Raw genomic sequence first — 16,608 nt, forward strand, 5'->3', positions numbered from 1 at the left:
ATGTGCGCTGTGGTCTCTGCACTGGCTGATGTGGTGATGTGTGCTGTGGTCTCTGCACTGGCTGATGTGGTGATGTGTGCTGTGGTCTCTGCACTGGCTGATGTGTGCTGTGGTCTCTGCACTGGCTGATGTGGTGATGTGCGCTATGGTCTCTGCACTGGCTGATGTGCGCTGTGGTCTCTGCATTGGCTGATGTGCGCTGTGGTCTCTGCACTGGCTGATGTGCTGATGTGCGCTGTGGTCTCTGCACTGGCTGATGTGCGCTGTGGTCTCTGCACTGGCTGATGTGGTGATGTGCGCTGTGGTCTCTGCACTGGCTGATGTGGTGATGTGCGCTGTGGTCTCTGCACTGGCTGATGTGGTGATGTGCGCTGTGGTCTCTGCATTGGCTGATGTGGTGATGTGCGCTGTGGTCTCTGCACTGGCTGATGTGGTGATGTGCGCTATGGTCTCTGCACTGGCTGATGTGCGCTGTGGTCTCTGCACTGGCTGATGTGCTGATGTGCGCTGTGGTCTCTGCACTGGCTGATGTGCGCTGTGGTCTCTGCACTGGCTGATGTGGTGATGTGTGCTGTGGTCTCTGCACTGGCTGATGTGGTGATGTGTGCTGTGGTCTCTGCACTGGCTGATGTGCGCTGTGGTCTCTGCACTGGCTGATGTGCGCTGTGGTCTCTGCACTGGCTGATGTGCTGATGTGCGCCGTGGTCTCTCCACTGGCTGCTGTGGTGATGTGCGCTGTGGTCTCTGCACTGGTTGCTGTGGTGATGTGCGCTGTGGTCTCTGCACTGGCTGATGTGGTGATGTGCGCTGTGGTCTCTGCACTGCCTGATGTGGTGATGTGCGCTGTGGTCTCTCCACTGGCTGCTGTGGTGATGTGCGCTGTGGTCTCTGCACTGGTTGCTGTGGTGATGTGCGCTGTGGTCTCTGCACTGGCTGATGTGGTGATGTGCGCTGTGGTCTCTGCACTGCCTGATGTGGTGATGTGCGCTGTGGTCTCTGCATTGGCTGATGTGGTGATGTGCGCTGTGGTCTCTGCACTGGCTGATGTGCGCTGTGGTCTCTGCACTGGCTGATGTGCTGATGTGCGCTGTGGTCTCTGCATTGGCTGATGTGGTGATGTGCGCTATGGTCTCTGCACTGGCTGATGTGCGCTGTGGTCTCTGCACTGGCTGATGTGCGCTGTGGTCTCTGCACTGGCTGATGTGCTGATGTGCGCTGTGGTCTCTGCACTGGCTGATGTGGTGATGTGTGCTGTGGTCTCTGCACTGGCTGATGTGGTGATGTGTGCTGTGGTCTCTGCACTGGCTGATGTGTGCTGTGGTCTCTGCACTGGCTGATGTGGTGATGTGCGCTATGGTCTCTGCACTGGCTGATGTGCGCTGTGGTCTCTGCACTGGCTGATGTGCGCTGTGGTCTCTGCACTGGCTGATGTGCTGATGTGCGCTGTGGTCTCTGCACTGGCTGATGTGCGCTGTGGTCTCTGCACTGGCTGATGTCGTGATGTGCGCTGTGGTCTCTGCATTGGCTGATGTGGTGATGTGCGCTGTGGTCTCTGCACTGGCTGATGTGCGCTGTGGTCTCTGCACTGGCTGATGTGCTGATGTGCGCTGTGGTCTCTGCACTGGCTGATGTGCGCTGTGGTCTCTGCACTGGCTGCTGTGGTGATGTGTGCTGTGGTCTCTGCACTGGCTGATGTGGTGATGTGTGCTGTGGTCTCTGCACTGGCTGATGTGTGCTGTGGTCTCTGCACTGGCTGATGTGGTGATGTGCGCTATGGTCTCTGCACTGGCTGATGTGCGCTGTGGTCTCTGCACTGGCTGATGTGCGCTGTGGTCTCTGCACTGGCTGATGTGCTGATGTGCTCTGTGGTCTCTGCACTGGCTGATGTGCGCTGTGGTCTCTGCACTGGCTGATGTGGTGATATACGCTGTGGTCTCTGCACTGGCTGCTGTGGTGATGTGCGTTGTGGTCTCTGCACTGGCTGATGTGGTGATGTGCGCTGTGGTCTCTGCACTGGCTGATGTGGTGATGTGTGCTGTGGTCTCTGCACTGGCTGATTTGGTGATGTGTGCTGTGGTCTCTGCACTGGCTGATGTGTGCTGTGGTCTCTGCACTGGCTGATTTGGTGATGTGCGCTATGGTCTCTGCACTGGCTGATGTGCGCTGTGGTCTCTTCACTGGCTGATGTGCGCTGTGGTCTCTGCACTGGCTGATGTGCTGATGTGCTCTGTGGTCTCTGCACTGGCTGATGTGCGCTGTGGTCTCTGCACTGGCTGATGTGGTGATGTGCGCTGTGGTCTCTGCACTGGTTGATGTGGTGATGTGCGCTGTGGTCTCTGCATTGGCTGATGTGGTGATGTGCGCTGTGGTCTCTGCACTGGCTGATGTGGTGATGTGCGCTATGGTCTCTGCACTGGCTGATGTGCGCTGTGGTCTCTGCACTGGCTGATGTGGTGATGTGTGCTGTGGTCTCTGCACTGGCTGATGTGTGCTGTGGTCTCTGTACTGGCTGATGTGGTGATGTGCGCTATGGTCTCTGCACTGGCTGATGTGCGCTGTGGTCTCTGCACTGGCTGATGTGCGCTGTGGTCTCTGCACTGGCTGATGTGGTGATGTGCGCTGTGGTCTCTGCATTGGCTGATGTGGTGATGTGCGCTGTGGTCTCTGCACTGGCTGATGTGCGCTGTGGTCTCTGCACTGGCTGATGTGCGCTGTGGTCTCTGCACTGGCTGATGTGCTGATGTGCGCTGTGGTCTCTGCACTGGCTGATGTGCGCTGTGGTCTCTGCACTGTCTGATGTGGTGATGTGTGCTGTGGTCTCTGCACTGGCTGATGTGGTGATGTGTGCTGTGGTCTCTGCACTGGCTGATGTGTGCTGTGGTCTCTGCACTGGCTGATGTGGTGATGTGCGCTATGGTCTCTGCACTGGCTGATGTGCGCTGTGGTCTCTGCATTGGCTGATGTGCGCTGTGGTCTCTGCACTGGCTGATGTGCTGATGTGCGCTGTGGTCTCTGCACTGGCTGATGTGCGCTGTGGTCTCTGCACTGGCTGATGTGGTGATGTGCGCTGTGGTCTCTGCACTGGCTGATGTGGTGATGTGCGCTGTGGTCTCTGCACTGGCTGATGTGGTGATGTGCGCTGTGGTCTCTGCATTGGCTGATGTGGTGATGTGCGCTGTGGTCTCTGCACTGGCTGATGTGGTGATGTGCGCTATGGTCTCTGCACTGGCTGATGTGCACTGTGGTCTCTGCACTGGCTGATGTGCTGATGTGCGCTGTGGTCTCTGCACTGGCTGATGTGCGCTGTGGTCTCTGCACTGGCTGATGTGGTGATGTGTGCTGTGGTCTCTGCACTGGCTGATGTGGTGATGTGTGCTGTGGTCTCTGCACTGGCTGATGTGCGCTGTGGTCTCTGCACTGGCTGATGTGCGCTGTGGTCTCTGCCCTGGCTGATGTGCTGATGTGCGCTGTGGTCTCTGCACTGGCTGATGTGCGCTGTGGTCTCTGCACTGGCTGATGTGGTGATGTGCGCTGTGGTCTCTGCACTGGCTGATGTGGTGATGTGCGCTGTGGTCTCTGCACTGGCTGATGTGCGCTGTGGTCTCTGCACTGGCTGATGTGCGCTGTGGTCTCTGCACTGGCTGATGTGCTGATGTGCGCCGTGGTCTCTCCACTGGCTGCTGTGGTGATGTGCGCTGTGGTCTCTGCACTGGTTGCTGTGGTGATGTGCGCTGTGGTCTCTGCACTGGCTGATGTGGTGATGTGCGCTGTGGTCTCTGCACTGGCTGATGTGGTGATGTGCGCTGTGGTCTCTGCATTGGCTGATGTGGTGATGTGCGCTGTGGTCTCTGCACTGGCTGATGTGCGCTGTGGTCTCTGCACTGGCTGATGTGCTGATGTGCGCTGTGGTCTCTGCATTGGCTGATGTGGTGATGTGCGCTATGGTCTCTGCACTGGCTGATGTGCGCTGTGGTCTCTGCACTGGCTGATGTGCGCTGTGGTCTCTGCACTGGCTGATGTGCTGATGTGCGCTGTGGTCTCTGCACTGGCTGATGTGGTGATGTGTGCTGTGGTCTCTGCACTGGCTGATGTGGTGATGTGTGCTGTGGTCTCTGCACTGGCTGATGTGTGCTGTGGTCTCTGCACTGGCTGATGTGGTGATGTGCGCTATGGTCTCTGCACTGGCTGATGTGCGCTGTGGTCTCTGCACTGGCTGATGTGCGCTGTGGTCTCTGCACTGGCTGATGTGCTGATGTGCGCTGTGGTCTCTGCACTGGCTGATGTGCGCTGTGGTCTCTGCACTGGCTGATGTGGTGATGTGCGCTGTGGTCTCTGCATTGGCTGATGTGGTGATGTGCGCTGTGGTCTCTGCACTGGCTGATGTGCGCTGTGGTCTCTGCACTGGCTGATGTGCTGATTTGCGCTGTGGTCTCTGCACTGGCTGATGTGCGCTGTGGTCTCTGCACTGGCTGATGTGCTGATGTGCGCTGTGGTCTCTGCACTGGCTGATGTGCGCTGTGGTCTCTGCACTGGCTGCTGTGGTGATGTGTGCTGTGGTCTCTGCACTGGCTGATGTGGTGATGTGTGCTGTGGTCTCTGCACTGGCTGATGTGTGCTGTGGTCTCTGCACTGGCTGATGTGGTGATGTGCGCTATGGTCTCTGCACTGGCTGATGTGCGCTGTGGTCTCTGCACTGGCTGATGTGCGCTGTGGTCTCTGCACTGGCTGATGTGCTGATGTGCTCTGTGGTCTCTGCACTGGCTGATGTGCGCTGTGGTCTCTGCACTGGCTGATGTGGTGATATGCGCTGTGGTCTCTGCACTGGCTGCTGTGGTGATGTGCGTTGTGGTCTCTGCACTGGCTGATGTGGTGATGTGCGCTGTGGTCTCTGCACTGGCTGATGTGGTGATGTGTGCTGTGGTCTCTGCACTGGCTGATGTGGTGATGTGTGCTGTGGTCTCTGCACTGGCTGATGTGTGCTGTGGTCTCTGCACTGGCTGATGTGGTGATGTGCGCTATGGTCTCTGCACTGGCTGATGTGCGCTGTGGTCTCTGCACTGGCTGATGTGCGCTGTGGTCTCTGCACTGGCTGATGTGCTGATGTGCTCTGTGGTCTCTGCACTGGCTGATGTGCGCTGTGGTCTCTGCACTGGCTGATGTGGTGATGTGCGCTGTGGTCTCTGCACTGGCTGATGTGGTGATGTGCGCTGTGGTCTCTGCATTGGCTGATGTGGTGATGTGTGCTGTGGTCTCTGCACTGGCTGATGTGGTGATGTGCGCTATGGTCTCTGCACTGGCTGATGTGCGCTGTGGTCTCTGCACTGGCTGATGTGGTGATGTGTGCTGTGGTCTCTGCACTGGCTGATGTGGTGATGTGTGCTGTGGTCTCTGCACTGGCTGATGTGTGCTGTGGTCTCTGCACTGGCTGATGTGGTGATGTGCGCTATGGTCTCTGCACTGGCTGATGTGCGCTGTGGTCTCTGCACTGGCTGATGTGCGCTGTGGTCTCTGCACTGGCTGATGTGGTGATGTGCGCTGTGGTCTCTGCATTGGCTGATGTGGTGATGTGCGCTGTGGTCTCTGCACTGGCTGATGTGCGCTGTGGTCTCTGCACTGGCTGATGTGCGCTGTGGTCTCTGCACTGGCTGATGTGCTGATGTGCGCTGTGGTCTCTGCACTGGCTGATGTGCGCTGTGGTCTCTGCACTGGCTGATGTGGTGATGTGTGCTGTGGTCTCTGCACTGGCTGATGTGGTGATGTGTGCTGTGGTCTCTGCACTGGCTGATGTGTGCTGTGGTCTCTGCACTGGCTGATGTGGTGATGTGCGCTATGGTCTCTGCACTGGCTGATGTGCGCTGTGGTCTCTGCATTGGCTGATGTGCGCTGTGGTCTCTGCACTGGCTGATGTGCTGATGTGCGCTGTGGTCTCTGCACTGGCTGATGTGCGCTGTGGTCTCTGCACTGGCTGATGTGGTGATGTGCGCTGTGGTCTCTGCACTGGCTGATGTGGTGATGTGCGCTGTGGTCTCTGCACTGGCTGATGTGGTGATGTGCGCTGTGGTCTCTGCATTGGCTGATGTGGTGATGTGCGCTGTGGTCTCTGCACTGGCTGATGTGGTGATGTGCGCTATGGTCTCTGCACTGGCTGATGTGCGCTGTGGTCTCTGCACTGGCTGATGTGCGCTGTGGTCTCTGCACTGGCTGATGTGCGCTGTGGTCTCTGCCCTGGCTGATGTGCTGATGTGCGCTGTGGTCTCTGCACTGGCTGATGTGCGCTGTGGTCTCTGCACTGGCTGATGTGGTGATGTGCGCTGTGGTCTCTGCACTGGCTGATGTGGTGATGTGCGCTGTGGTCTCTGCACTGGCTGATGTGCGCTGTGGTCTCTGCACTGGCTGATGTGCGCTGTGGTCTCTGCACTGGCTGATGTGCTGATGTGCGCCGTGGTCTCTCCACTGGCTGCTGTGGTGATGTGCGCTGTGGTCTCTGCACTGGTTGCTGTGGTGATGTGCGCTGTGGTCTCTGCACTGGCTGATGTGGTGATGTGCGCTGTGGTCTCTGCACTGGCTGATGTGGTGATGTGCGCTGTGGTCTCTGCATTGGCTGATGTGGTGATGTGCGCTGTGGTCTCTGCACTGGCTGATGTGCGCTGTGGTCTCTGCACTGGCTGATGTGCTGATGTGCGCTGTGGTCTCTGCATTGGCTGATGTGGTGATGTGCGCTATGGTCTCTGCACTGGCTGATGTGCGCTGTGGTCTCTGCACTGGCTGATGTGCGCTGTGGTCTCTGCACTGGCTGATGTGCTGATGTGCGCTGTGGTCTCTGCACTGGCTGATGTGGTGATGTGTGCTGTGGTCTCTGCACTGGCTGATGTGGTGATGTGTGCTGTGGTCTCTGCACTGGCTGATGTGCGCTATGGTCTCTGCACTGGCTGATGTGCGCTGTGGTCTCTGCACTGGCTGATGTGCGCTGTGGTCTCTGCACTGGCTGATGTGCTGATGTGCGCTGTGGTCTCTGCACTGGCTGATGTGCGCTGTGGTCTCTGCACTGGCTGATGTGGTGATGTGCGCTGTGGTCTCTGCATTGGCTGATGTGGTGATGTGCGCTGTGGTCTCTGCACTGGCTGATGTGCGCTGTGGTCTCTGAACTGGCTGATGTGCTGATGTGCGCTGTGGTCTCTGCACTGGCTGATGTGCGCTGTGGTCTCTGCACTGGCTGCTGTGGTGATGTGTGCTGTGGTCTCTGCACTGGCTGATGTGGTGATGTGTGCTGTGGTCTCTGCACTGGCTGATGTGTGCTGTGGTCTCTGCACTGGCTGATGTGGTGATGTGCGCTATGGTCTCTGCACTGGCTGATGTGCGCTGTGGTCTCTGCACTGGCTGATGTGCGCTGTGGTCTCTGCACTGGCTGATGTGCTGATGTGCTCTGTGGTCTCTGCACTGGCTGATGTGCGCTGTGGTCTCTGCACTGGCTGATGTGGTGATATGCGCTGTGGTCTCTGCACTGGCTGCTGTGGTGATGTGCGTTGTGGTCTCTGCACTGGCTGATGTGGTGATGTGTGCTGTGGTCTCTGCACTGGCTGATGTGTGCTGTGGTCTCTGCACTGGCTGATGTGGTGATGTGCGCTATGGTCTCTGCACTGGCTGATGTGCGCTGTGGTCTCTGCACTGGCTGATGTGCGCTGTGGTCTCTGCACTGGCTGATGTGCTGATGTGCTCTGTGGTCTCTGCACTGGCTGATGTGCGCTGTGGTCTCTGCACTGGCTGATGTGGTGATGTGCGCTGTGGTCTCTGCACTGGCTGATGTGGTGATGTGCGCTGTGGTCTCTGCATTGGCTGATGTGGTGATGTGTGCTGTGGTCTCTGCACTGGCTGATGTGGTGATGTGCGCTATGGTCTCTGCACTGGCTGATGTGCGCTGTGGTCTCTGCACTGGCTGATGTGGTGATGTGTGCTGTGGTCTCTGCACTGGCTGATGTGTGCTGTGGTCTCTGCACTGGCTGATGTGGTGATGTGCGCTATGGTCTCTGCACTGGCTGATGTGCGCTGTGGTCTCTGCACTGGCTGATGTGCGCTGTGGTCTCTGCACTGGCTGATGTGGTGATGTGCGCTGTGGTCTCTGCATTGGCTGATGTGGTGATGTGCGCTGTGGTCTCTGCACTGGCTGATGTGCGCTGTGGTCTCTGCACTGGCTGATGTGCGCTGTGGTCTCTGCACTGGCTGATGTGCTGATGTGCGCTGTGGTCTCTGCACTGGCTGATGTGCGCTGTGGTCTCTGCACTGGCTGATGTGGTGATGTGTGCTGTGGTCTCTGCACTGGCTGATGTGTGCTGTGGTCTCTGCACTGGCTGATGTGGTGATGTGCGCTATGGTCTCTGCACTGGCTGATGTGCGCTGTGGTCTCTGCATTGGCTGATGTGCGCTGTGGTCTCTGCACTGGCTGATGTGCTGATGTGCGCTGTGGTCTCTGCACTGGCTGATGTGCGCTGTGGTCTCTGCACTGGCTGATGTGGTGATGTGCGCTGTGGTCTCTGCACTGGCTGATGTGGTGATGTGCGCTGTGGTCTCTGCACTGGCTGATGTGGTGATGTGCGCTGTGGTCTCTGCATTGGCTGATGTGGTGATGTGCGCTGTGGTCTCTGCACTGGCTGATGTGCTGATGTGCGCTATGGTCTCTGCACTGGCTGATGTGCGCTGTGGTCTCTGCACTGGCTGATGTGCTGATGTGCGCTGTGGTCTCTGCACTGGCTGATGTGCGCTGTGGTCTCTGCACTGGCTGATGTGGTGATGTGTGCTGTGGTCTCTGCACTGGCTGATGTGGTGATGTGTGCTGTGGTCTCTGCACTGGCTGATGTGCGCTGTGGTCTCTGCACTGGCTGATGTGCGCTGTGGTCTCTGCACTGGCTGATGTGCGCTGTGGTCTCTGCACTGGCTGATGTGGTGATGTGCGCTGTGGTCTCTGCACTGGCTGATGTGCGCTGTGGTCTCTGCACTGGCTGATGTGGTGATGTGCACTGTGGTCTCTGCACTGGCTGATGTGGTGATGTGCGCTGTGGTCTCTGCACTGGCTGATGTGCGCTGTGGTCTCTGCACTGGCTGATGTGGTGATGTGCGCTGTGGTCTCTGCACTGGCTGATGTGGTGATGTGCGCTGTGGTCTCTGCACTGGCTGATGTGGTGATGTGCGCTGTGGTCTCTGCATTGGCTGATGTGGTGATGTGCGCTGTGGTCTCTGCACTGGCTGATGTGGTGATGTGCGCTATGGTCTCTGCACTGGCTGATGTGCGCTGTGGTCTCTGCACTGGCTGATGTGCTGATGTGCGCTGTGGTCTCTGCACTGGCTGATGTGCGCTGTGGTCTCTGCACTGGGTGATGTGTGCTGTGGTCTCTGCACTGGCTGATGTGGTGATGTGTGCTGTGGTCTCTGCACTGGCTGATGTGCGCTGTGGTCTCTGCACTGGCTGATGTGCGCTGTGGTCTCTGCACTGGCTGATGTGCTGATGTGCGCTGTGGTCTCTGCACTGGCTGATGTGCGCTGTGGTCTCTGCACTGGCTGATGTGGTGATGTGCGCTGTGGTCTCTGCACTGGCTGATGTGCGCTGTGGTCTCTGCACTGGCTGATGTGCGCTGTGGTCTCTGCACTGGCTGATGTGGTGATGTGCACTGTGGTCTCTGCACTGGCTGATGTGGTGATGTGCGCTGTGGTCTCTGCATTGGCTGATGTGGTGATGTGCGCTGTGGTCTCTGCACTGGCTGATGTGCGCTGTGGTCTCTGCACTGGCTGATGTGCTGATGTGCGCTGTGGTCTCTGCATTGGCTGATGTGGTGATGTGCGCTATGGTCTCTGCACTGGCTGATGTGCTGATGTGCGCTGTGGTCTCTGCATTGGCTGATGTGGTGATGTGCGCTGTGGTCTCTGCATTGGCTGATGTGGTGATGTGCGCTATGGTCTCTGCACTGGCTGATGTGCGCTGTGGTCTCTGCACTGGCTGATGTGCTGATGTGCGCTGTGGTCTCTGCACTGGCTGATGTGCTGATGTGCGCTGTGGTCTCTGCACTGGCTGATGTGCTGATGTGCGCTGTGGTCTCTGCACTGGCTGCAACAGTAAGGTGTATTACAGTCATGACATCCTTACTGCAGTCAGCATACAGAGATTGGAGCAACCGCTGAGAGCTAGCGCTGGACCCGGGGAGGCTGAGTACTAGCGCATGTATTTCAACACAGGGCTGGGGAATAGAGGCCACAGGTTTGTAAGTGGAAAACACATCTGAAAATGTGATGGTATTCTGCGGCACTCACCACTGTATACAGTAGGCTGCCACAATGATTGATTTTTAGTTATACTGCGCCTGCTCGTTTTCCATGGGGATATTACACTGTCAGGGTGTAATTGTGCAGATGTAATACTATCTATTCACATGGATAATCAGATATTTTATGGAGCCATTGATTTGTTGAATATTTCTAACTCAGAACTGCCAGAAAATCCAGCCAAAAGCAATGTTGCAGTAAAATAAGAAAAATAACATTTCTAATGCATAGTTACCATAAGGCTGACTACTACATACTATATACAGTATGTGCAGTATGTATTACATATCTGTCTGTCTGTTCTATGTTTGTATATTTGTAGTTGAGATATATCTAAATCAATGTGTAAGTGTGTATGAAAGTCTGACAGATGTTTAGCTTTTGTATGTGTGTGTTTCTGTTTATACACCAAACACATGTCGGCACAATCCCATATGAAGCATACATAGCACTGATTTTAAACCTCTATATAAATGGGAATATGCACAACAGAAAGTGACATGCTATGGATTTAAAAGTATACACATTACTTTCTCATTAGGCTGGTTTCACACATCCGTTTTTCGCCATCGTGCCTGACGAAAAAAACTGATGCGACAGATCCAGCGAAAAAAACGGATCCGTCGTATCAATTTTTTCCATGCGTTCCTTCCGTTTTTTGATGGATTCGTTGTGATACTGAGCATGCTCAGTTCAAAAAACCTGATCCGTCGTTGGATTCCGTCATATGCCGGATGACAATGGATCCGGCGCCCATAGGCTTCCATTTTACAGCATGCCGGACGGCGCCGGATCCGGCGCGGTCCGGTTTTTTGCCGGAGACAAAAAACGTTGCATGCTGCGTCCTTTCTTGCAGCCGAACGAAGAAATTTAGCCGGATCCAGCGGACGCCGCATGCAACGCAAGGCCATTCGGCACGCGGCGCTAATACAAGTCAATGGGGAATAAAACAGATCCGGCGCTTTATCCGGAATTTCGCCGGATTGTGCCTAACAAAAAACGGATATGTTAAAGCAGTCTTACTGAGATAGGAGATGGAAGTTGTTACTAATAAGATTCTATGATGGGAAAGGAGGAGCTAGAGGGAGGAGCTAAAGGCAGAGCTCCACCTTCTCTTCTACATAGAAGCTCATCAGTAACAACTGCCATCTCCTATATTTCAGTAATGGGAAAGTCTTCACTGAATACAGATTATACCCCAGAATTGAGAATTTTGATGATGACTGATCAATTCTGACAGAGAAAGGAGCAAATTTGTCTAATAAGTTATTTTACAAAGTTGCTTATTTTCATGTGTACTATTCATTTATAACATAAAAATTAAAATGACAGTAACACTTCAATGAATTAAAAAAGCACATGCATACTGGAAACTAAAAACTGTTAAGTATGTAAAGATCTATACTACATTAAGGGGCGATAAAATCACTGCATTGTGTTTTGAACTACCTACGGTTTATATATATACAGTTAGGTCCAGAAATATTTGGACAGTGACACAATTTTCGCGAGTTGGGCTCTGCATGCCACCACATTGGATTTGAAATGAAATCTCTACAACAGAATTCAAGTGCAGATTGTAACGTTTAATTTGAAGGTTTGAACAAAAATATCTGATAGGAATTGTACACATTTCTTTACAAACACTCCACATTTTAGGAGGTCAAAAGTAATTGGACAAATAAACCAAACCCAAACAAAATATTTTTATTTTCAATATTTTGTTGCGAATCCTTTGGAGGCAATCACTGCCTTAAGTCTGGAACCCATGGACATCACCAAACGCTGGGTTTCCTCCTTCTTAATGCTTTGCCAGGCCTTTACAGCCGCAGCCTTCAGGTCTTGCTTGTTTGTGAGTCTTTCCGTCTTAAGTCTGGATTTGAGCAAGTGAAATGCATGCTCAATTGGGTTAAGATCTGGTGATTGACTTGGCCATTGCAGAATATTCCACTTTTTTGCACTCATGAACTCCTGGGTAGCTTTGGCTGTATGCTTGGGGTCATTGTCCATCTGTACTATGAAGCGCCGTCCGATCAACTTTGCGGCATTTGGCTGAATCTGGGCTGAAAGTATATCCCGGTACACTTCAGAATTCATCCGGCTACTCTTGTCTGCTGTTATGTCATCAATAAACACAAGTGACCCAGTGCCATTGAAAGCCATGCATGCCCATGCCATCACGTTGCCTCCACCATGTTTTACAGAGGATGTGGTGTGCCTTGGACCATGTGCCGTTCCCTTTCTTCTCCAAACTTTTTTCTTCCCATCATTCTGGTACAGGTTGATCTTTGTCTCATCTGTCCATAGAATACTTTTCCAGAACTGAGCTGGCTTCATGAGGTGTTTTTCAGCAAATTTAACTCTGGCCTGTCTATTTTTGGAATTGATGAATGGTTTGCATCTAGATGTGAACCCTTTGTATTTACTTTCATGGAGTCTTCTCTTTACTGTTGACTTAGAGACAGATACACCTACTTCACTGAGAGTGTTCTGGACTTCAGATGATGTTGTGAACGGGTTCTTCTTCACCAAAGAAAGTATGCGGCGATCATCCACCACTGTTGTCATCCGTGGACGCCCAGGCCTTTTTGAGTTCCCAAGCTCACCAGTCAATTCCTTTTTTCTCAGAATGTACCCGACTGTTGATTTTGCTACTCCAAGCATGTCTGCTATCTCTCTGATGGATTTTTTTATTTTTTTTCAGCCTCAGGATGTTCTGCTTCACCTCAATTGAGAGTTCCTTAGACCGCATGTTGTCTGGTCACAGCAACAGCTTCCAAATGCAAAACCACACACCTGTAATCAACCCCAGACCTTTTAACTACTTCGTTGATTACAGGTTAACGAGGGAGACGCCTTCAGAGTTAATTGCAGCCCTTAGAGTCCCTTGTCCAATTACTTTTGGTCCCTTGAAAAAGAGGAGGCTATGCATTACAGAGCTATGATTCCTAAACCCTTTTTCCGATTTGGATGTGAAAACTCTCATATTGCAGCTGGGAGTGTGCACTTTCAGCCCATATTATATATATATAATTGTATTTCTGAACATGTTTTTGTAAACAGCTAAAATAACAAAACTTGTGTCACTGTCCAAATATTTCTGGACCTAACTGTATATATATATATATATATATATATATATATATATATATATATATATATATATATATATATTTACACACACACACAGTGTGTCCACCCATATCCTGTCCACTGCCATTACCTTTAGAATGGCAGCAGCTATAGGCATAGAAGTGGTGTCTAGGTCTAGTAAAGTAGTCATGCGCTACGCAATGAAGCCACCTATAGCGCCACCTGGTAAAAAACAACGGAGTTAGCATTTTTATCTCGAAAACAGAACGAGATAAGAGAAAAAAAGTGATTTAAAAAATTATAGGGCATCATCAATTAAATACGAATCGACACCTTGCATACAGAAATGCTATGATATGAAACCCATGACCCCCCCCCCAAAACATTGAATGGTGGTCACGCATATGGTGCTCATTTAACTTTGATGCTCAAAGTGGCCACCGTCAGCTGCAATGCACATCTGGACTTTGGACAGCACTGTATCTTGCTGCACGTTGTGCAATATGGTAGATGACACGATTGCACAAGCATCTGTGATACGTCATCATAGGTCCTGCAATGTTGGTTGAGGGGTCGCATACACCTGCTGTTTGAAGTGACCTCACAGAAAGAAGTCCAATGGGGTCAGGTCAGGTGAGCGTGGAGGTCACTCCATGCAGCCACCATACCCAAAGACTTGTAGGAAGGTCTCCATGAGGTTCGCTTCACGTCCGCAGCCTTGTGAATTATACATGTTCTAATCATAGCATTTCTGTATGCAAGGTGTTGATTCGTATTGAATTGATGATGCCCTACAACTTTGAAAATCACTTTTTTTCTCTATCTCGTTCCGTTTTCGAGATAAAAATTCTAACTTTGTTGTTTTCCACCAGGTGGCGCTGTAGGTGGTTTCATTGCATAGCGCATGGCTACTTTACTATACCTAGACACCACTTCTATGCCTATAGCTGCCGCAGTTCTCAAGTTAATGGTGGTGGACAGGATATGGGTGGACACACTGTATATGTGTGTTCTCACAAACCCTGTTGTCCAAGTATTACCAAAACAATTGTTAAAACAAAATGACTAGAATATATTTACATTTTCTGTAATAGGCAACTGCAGAAGGCCATGCTGAAGCAGAGCAACAATCATATGATACGGAACAGTCTGCAGAAGGATGTCAGTAGGGTTAGCCTTCATCTTCAAGAGGTAAAAGAAAAAAGAGAACAGCAGAAAATGGAGATTGGGAGGCTCACCAACATGATTAACCAGGCAGAGGAACAAATGGTGGGACTTCGCAAAAAGTATGAATCGGCTGTCCAAAATAGAAATGAAAGGTGAGGATGGGAGAGTCTCGTCTGTGCAGTTTATTTGCACATCAATTATTTCTCGAAAAGTTTGAAAAATTATATGCTTTGCCAAATCAACATATATTGAAAGATATATCCTCCAGCAACAATTTCATAAGCTTTTAGGCTTTTCATTGTCTATAATTCCGATATGTGCTGGGATAAGCCATTCTGGGCTTCGAACAAAACTGATGCTTGTCTTGTTTAGGCTATGTGCGCACGCTGCCTTTTTTCTGACCACAAAGATTTTTGTGTGTTTTTGGCCTCCAAAAAACACACACAAAATGCACCCGCGGCAAAAACGAATCAAAAACAGCATTTTTGTGCTTTTTTATGTGTTTTGATGCATTTTTTGGTTGCTGGGGAAGCAAGTCATGCAGTTTTTAGACCAAATACGCACCCGAAAAATGCAGCAAAAAAACGCAGTGTGCGCACATACCCTTAATCAAATTGCAAACAAGAGTGATGAAAAGAGGTTTTTCAATCCAGCAGAGAAAACTAAAAGTGGAAATTTTTTATTGTGACTTTTAATTGTAGGTATAGAGTCAGCCAGACTCTTAACTAGTCAGTTTTTTTTATGCCCATGCTACTATTTTAAAGAAGTCACAATACTGACGCGTTTAGAGTCTGGCTGACTTAATCTATAACTACGAGTAAGTCAGTCAGACTCAATGCGTCAGTTTATTTATGTCCATGCTAATATTTCATTGAAGGCAAAATAAACAATTTTTGCTTTTAAGTTGCTTTGCTGGGTTGAAAAACCTCTTTTCATTACTTTGAACAAATCTGCTTGATACCTCACAAGCTTCATGCGTGCACAGGGGCGAGGATTGCCCAGGTACAAGGAGAACAACATACATATATTGAAAGGGTGAGCTGTAGCTATATCTACTCTTACATATAGCCATATTGGCTTTTGTGTAATCATCATAAGTAGAGATGAGCGAACCGGTCGCGGTTCGGCTCGAGGCGGTTCGCCGAACGGGGGGTCTGGCTCGAGTTCGGCTCGTCGAACGTTCGACGAACCGAACTAGAACCAATAGGCTATAATGGGAGGCAATCACAAACACATAAAAATGCATTATAAATGTACACAAACAGTTAATAAACATTGCCATAACACTTACCGGTCCTCGCGATCCCTTCTGCACTCTGTCTCCTGCCGCTATTCCATCCGATGATCGCTGAATCCTCCCGGTGACCTGCACTGCCAGCAGAGAAGCAGGACCTATCGTGACGTCAAAATAGCCATGTGACCAGTCACGTGGCTATTATCTCATTGGCTACAGACTGGTCACATGACTATGACACGTCATGTAGGACCTGCGAGTGCATCTCTCCGGTACACGGTGCACATATGTGTATCGCCGTGTACCGGCGACATGCTCTAGCACACGGTCGACTCCCCGTTCCGTTAGGGACCGGCTGACACAGCCGGTCATTAACGGAGATCACCGTTGCCATAGCAACGCAGTTAGCGGTGACGTCACCGCTAACCGCGGCTCCGAGAGCACCGTTGCTATGGTAACGCGTCTGTCAGCGTTACCGCTAGCAGCCAGCAGTGATCACTCACGGAGTGAAGGCTGCACGCTGCTTCCCGATTGTAGTGAGCATTGTAGTGAGGATGGAGGTTCCCCAGCCCCAAGTGATGAGCTGGTGAATCTCATCCTTCCTCACTACAATCGTCACTACTACTACACTAGAAAGAAAGAAGACAGAAGAGCAGGATCGTGGAGGGCTGACAGGGGGTAATAAAGATGGAGTCTCTAATGTGTTTGTGTATTTATTTCTATTAAAGTATTTTTTCTCTGTGTGGTGTCTTTTTTTAACCCTTTATTGGAGATTCTTAATGGCCGGGTCAAACGTGCCTGACATT

At 51.7% G+C, this 16,608-nt stretch overlaps 1 protein-coding gene across 1 annotated transcript in view; it reads left to right on the forward strand.

Moving 5' to 3' along the window:
• CCDC146 (coiled-coil domain containing 146) overlaps positions 1-16,608 on the forward strand; it is a 234,020-nt gene that overhangs the window by 192,318 nt on the left and 25,094 nt on the right. Inside the window, exon 14 of the mRNA XM_075345195.1 lies at positions 14,496-14,720. Within this exon, the coding sequence (XP_075201310.1) occupies positions 14,496-14,720 (225 nt within the window). The remainder of the gene's footprint in view (positions 1-14,495; positions 14,721-16,608) is intronic.

This window comes from Anomaloglossus baeobatrachus, chromosome 4 (assembly GCF_048569485.1).
Source record: "Anomaloglossus baeobatrachus isolate aAnoBae1 chromosome 4, aAnoBae1.hap1, whole genome shotgun sequence".
Classification (NCBI taxonomy): Eukaryota; Metazoa; Chordata; class Amphibia; order Anura; family Aromobatidae; genus Anomaloglossus; species Anomaloglossus baeobatrachus.